The sequence below is a fragment of the Oryctolagus cuniculus genome, chromosome 16, assembly GCF_964237555.1.
Source record: "Oryctolagus cuniculus chromosome 16, mOryCun1.1, whole genome shotgun sequence".
NCBI classification, from domain to species: Eukaryota; Metazoa; Chordata; class Mammalia; order Lagomorpha; family Leporidae; genus Oryctolagus; species Oryctolagus cuniculus.
Window position 1 is genome coordinate 68,599,048 of NC_091447.1, and position 4,464 is coordinate 68,603,511.

The 4,464-nt window shown below is 43.0% G+C and overlaps 1 protein-coding gene across 1 annotated transcript; it reads left to right on the plus strand.

Moving 5' to 3' along the window:
• The first annotated feature begins 2,449 nt into the window (after nucleotides 1-2,449).
• Nucleotides 2,450-3,451, plus strand: LOC138845729 (olfactory receptor 7E178-like). Its single transcript, XM_070059227.1, has one exon. It carries the CDS (start codon nucleotides 2,450-2,452, stop codon nucleotides 3,329-3,331), a length of 882 nt encoding a protein of 293 aa, XP_069915328.1. The 3' UTR covers nucleotides 3,332-3,451.
• The last annotated feature ends 1,013 nt before the right edge of the window (nucleotides 3,452-4,464 follow it).

The following is a 4,464-nucleotide window of genomic DNA, read 5'->3' on the forward strand; positions in this document are numbered from 1 at the left end:
CCTAAGTGCCAGGCTCTGAACCCCAGGTTCTAAGTAGCTTGTTTCATTTCATCAACATAAAACCATGTTCTGTTGCCCACATTTATTGTTATCTTACAGAAGAGGTGAGGAGCCTGAGTTTTTGTGTAACTTGTCGAAAGCTGTGGGGTAGAAAAGGGTGAAGTCATGTTTGAGACACGTGGGTAGTTTGTAGACACGGGGAGCATGTCCAGTATTCCCCACTGATATAGCAGCCATCTCTTTCTCTTTCCTGTCACTCCAGGAAGGGACCCCAGTTCATTGTGATCTTACCTTGGGGTTTCTTGGTAGAGCAGAGTGGGCAGCAGTAGGTAAAGTATGGCTGAGTTCAAATGCACAGATAAGAGAAAGAACAAGCACAGGGTCATTCTGGGGCTTCATTCTCATTCTCTCTCTCTTTCCCTTTCATTTCAAGATTTCACCTCAGCCATCCACTTTGTCCCCAACTCTTGAAATCACTCACTTAATCTGAGAAAGAGGCATGCGGTTTGGGTCTTGGGTTCCAAGACCAAGGAATGAATTAACATTGCCTTTAGGCAGCTGAAGTTAGAGAACTGTAATCCAACCATCAGGAAATGGCGTCATGAAAATCTTTGAATTCTACATAGGATGATGGGAACTCAAAGCTGGTGCTGGGTCTTCCCTGATCTCCCTTACTTCAACTACAGGCAAGAAGGTTTTTGATCAGAAAAACCAAAAGCAGAATGACCAGGCCATGAAAGGAAACAGAATAAAAGCTTTAAACAAGTTTAAAGCAAACATCATCTATATAGCATTTTTTTAAGAAAAAAAAAACCTGAGGTTATAAGGGGTGTATATTAAAATATTTGAAAAATGCCGATGGCCCTTAAAGTTCCTTATTTTACATCACTGTCAGGTGCCTAGTGTAGTAGTGTTACATTGGAAGTCACTGATGTCACGTGGTTATGTGTACAGAGATAAACTACTTTTATCAATATTTGAAGTCCACAAAACAAATGAAAGGAGTTATATAATAAATGATGCTAAAGGACAAATGGGAGTGGGCATATAGCATTGTGGTTAAGATGCCCACCTCCCACACTGGAATGCCTCGGTTGGATTCCCAGAGCTGGCTCCTCAATCCAGCTTCCTGCTACTGCAGATGATAGGAAGTAGTGGTGATGATCAAATATTGGGGTTACTGCCACACATGTGGAAGGCCTGGATTGAATTCCATCTCCCAAAGCTTCTGCATGGGAGAAATCACAGCCATGGTAGTCATTTGGGGCAGTGAACCAGTGGAGGGAAACTCTCAAATCTCTATCTGTCTGTGTGTCTGCCTCTCAAAACAAGCAGATACACAATACTTGAGTGACTACTTCCATCTACAAAGGAGGGCAATCAGAACAGCTAAGAATGATAAAACCCTAGAGGGCAACTGACACCCAGCAACATTTCCTGATTGTGAATACCCAACTTTAATTTGGTGATTAGATAATGCAGTTCTAGCTATTAAGGGTATTATAATTATTTCAAGTAAAGTAAACTATACTGTTGGTTATAAGAAAATAAGGTACACAGCACACTGTTAGCAAGAATGTTTTTCCAAATAGGGACACTTTTTATTCTTCCTTTTTAAAAGCAAACGGAGCTTCACCAAATGAAAATTTAGCAAGTAGAAAAGCACAAAGACCCTAGTTTAACAGAAATATAGGCAAGTGATATAAATAGTAATTGAATGGAAAGACGACCATTTCACCCATAGATAGTAAATGTTAAAGTAATCACTGATCATTAAAAGTATAGAATAACATATTTTAGATTAAAAATATATTATCTCAAAAAGGAAAGAAAGTGAGCGAGGAGGGAATGAAGAGTGAATATCATTATATTGTATCTATGAACTAAATTAAATCCGCTAAAAACTAAAAAACTAAAGATGAATTCAAAGAATAAGTTACAATTGACTGTGATCATGGACTTAGTCCTTCTAATGTTTATGGTCTTCTAAAATTTTTCATTTGAGTGTCTCTAAAGTAGATGTGCATGGAAGGAGCTGAGTAACACGAAAACCAATCATGTAAGCACCCTAAGAAGCCTGAGTGTGTTACGGTTGAGAAGACTGGAAGAAATTGTATGCTTACCAGTGTAAATAAGAAGGCAAAACACATCGTAAAAATTATGAATTTCAAAACTGTATAGCACCAGGTTAACATTTTCTTTTAATTCTGTTTATTGGGTAAACCTTAGAGTTACTCTTGAACTATCTACATGACTAGCTGAGTTGAAAACATATACAGAGTGCTGAGTGCCTGTTCATCAGTTTCCTTTTACCAACACTATTTTCTTTTCCAGAAGGAATGCAGGTTATATTGAAACACAAAATCTTACACGTGTCTCAGAATTCCATCTCTTGGGATTCTCAGAGGATCCAGACCTACAGCCCCTCATTTTTGTGCTGTTCCTGTACATGTATTTGGTCACGGTGCTCGGGAATCTGCTCATCATCCTGGCTGTCAGCTCAGACTCCCACCTCCACACCCCCATGTACTACTTCCTCTGCAACCTGTCCTTGGCTGATGTGGGTCTCACCTCCACCACGGTTCCCAAGGTGATTGTGGATGTCCACACTCACAGCACAGTCATCTCCTATGTGGGCTGCCTGACACAGATGTCTTTTTCCATCATCTTTGAATGCATGGATGATTTGATTCTGACAGTGATGGCCTATGACCGGTTTGTCGCCATCTGCCACCCTCTTCATTACCAGGTCATCATGAACCCCCAACACTGTGGCTTCTTAGTTTCAGTGTCAGTTGTGGCCAGCCTTTTGGATTCCCTGCTGCATAGTTTGATGGTCTTGCAAGTTACCTGCTTCAAGGATGTTGAAATTTCCAGTTTCTTCTGTGACCCTTCTCAGCTTCTCAACCTCACCTGCCTTGACACGATCACCCATGACATATTCATATGTTTTGTTGGTGTCGTATATGCTTTTCTCCCTATGTCAGCACTCTTCTTCTCTTATTATAAAATCGTTTCCTCCATTCTGAGGGTCCCATCACCAGGTGGGAAGTACAAAGCCTTCTCTACTTGTGGCTCTCACGTGTCAGTCATTTGCTTATTTTATGGAACAGGCCTTGGGGTCTATCTCAGTTCAACTTTCTCACTTTCTCTGGGGCAGGATGCCTGGGCTTCAGTGGGGTACACTCTGGTCACCCCCATGCTCAATCCCTTTATCTACAGCCTGAGGAACAGGGACATCAAGAGGGCCATCTGGAGGCTCCTCAGCAACACAGTCTCAGTGCCATGCATTTGGAGTACTGGTTGGAAAAGCAGCAAAACTGAGTCCTAGAACTACACATCTCACCTCCCTCATTCCATGGCATTTGAGGCTCTTTTCTCTCCATACATGTGCCTTTAAGTGGCCTCTTTTGGTGTTTCTGGTGGAGAGCATTATAGAATTTTTGTTCATGTTAACCACAGGATGTCTGAATCCTATGATACTATAGGTTCCTGTTGCTAATGCAGACATCCTAGACAGATGAGCAATTCTTTTTTTAAATTTATTTATTTGACAGGCAACCTAGAGAGGGAGAGAGGGAGAGAGGGAGAGAGGGCGAGAGGGCGAGAGGGAGAGAGAGCAAAAGGTCTTCCTTCCATTGGTTGACTTTCCAAATGGCCTCTATGGCTGGAGATGCACCTATCTGAAGCCAGGTACCAGGAGCTTCCTCCCGGTCTCTCATAAGGGTGCAGGGCCCAAGAACTTGGGCCATCTTCCACTGCTTTCCCAGGCCACAGCAGAGAGCTGGATTGGAAGAGGAGCAATCGAGACTAGAACCAGCACCCATATGGGATGCCAGTGCTGCAGGCGGAGGATTAACCAAGTGAGCCATGGCGCTGGCTTCGTTTTTTTTTTTTTTTTTAAGATTTATTTACTTGGAAGTCAGAGTTACACAAAGAGAGGAGAGGCAGGAAAGAGAGAGAGAGAGAGAGAGAGAGAGAGAGAGAGAGAGAGAGAGAGATGTGTCTTTCATCCGCTGGTTCACTCCCCAGTTGGCCACAATGGCCAGAGCTGTTTCAATCCAAAGCCAGGAGCTAGGAGCTTCTTCCAGGTCTCCCACATGGGTGCAGGGGCCCAAGCACCTGTGCCATCCTCCACTGCTTTCCAAGGCCATAGCAGAGAGCTGGATTGGAAGTGGAGCAGCTGGGACTAGAACTGGCGCCCACATGGGATGCTGGCACTCCAGGCGGTGGCTTTACCTGCTATGCCACATTGCCAGCCCCTCCTTTTTTGTTTTTAAAGTTTCCATATTTTCCAAAATCCATATGTATCTTACACACATGTGTGTCACCCTTCATTATCTGTGACAATGTGCAGTGATGCTCATTTTTAGGGAACACCAGGGAGCTTTAGCAATACTCAGGCCTGAGCCTCTCCACCAGAGATTCTGATTTCTTCAAGTGTATGAATACTGAGAAGAGAAT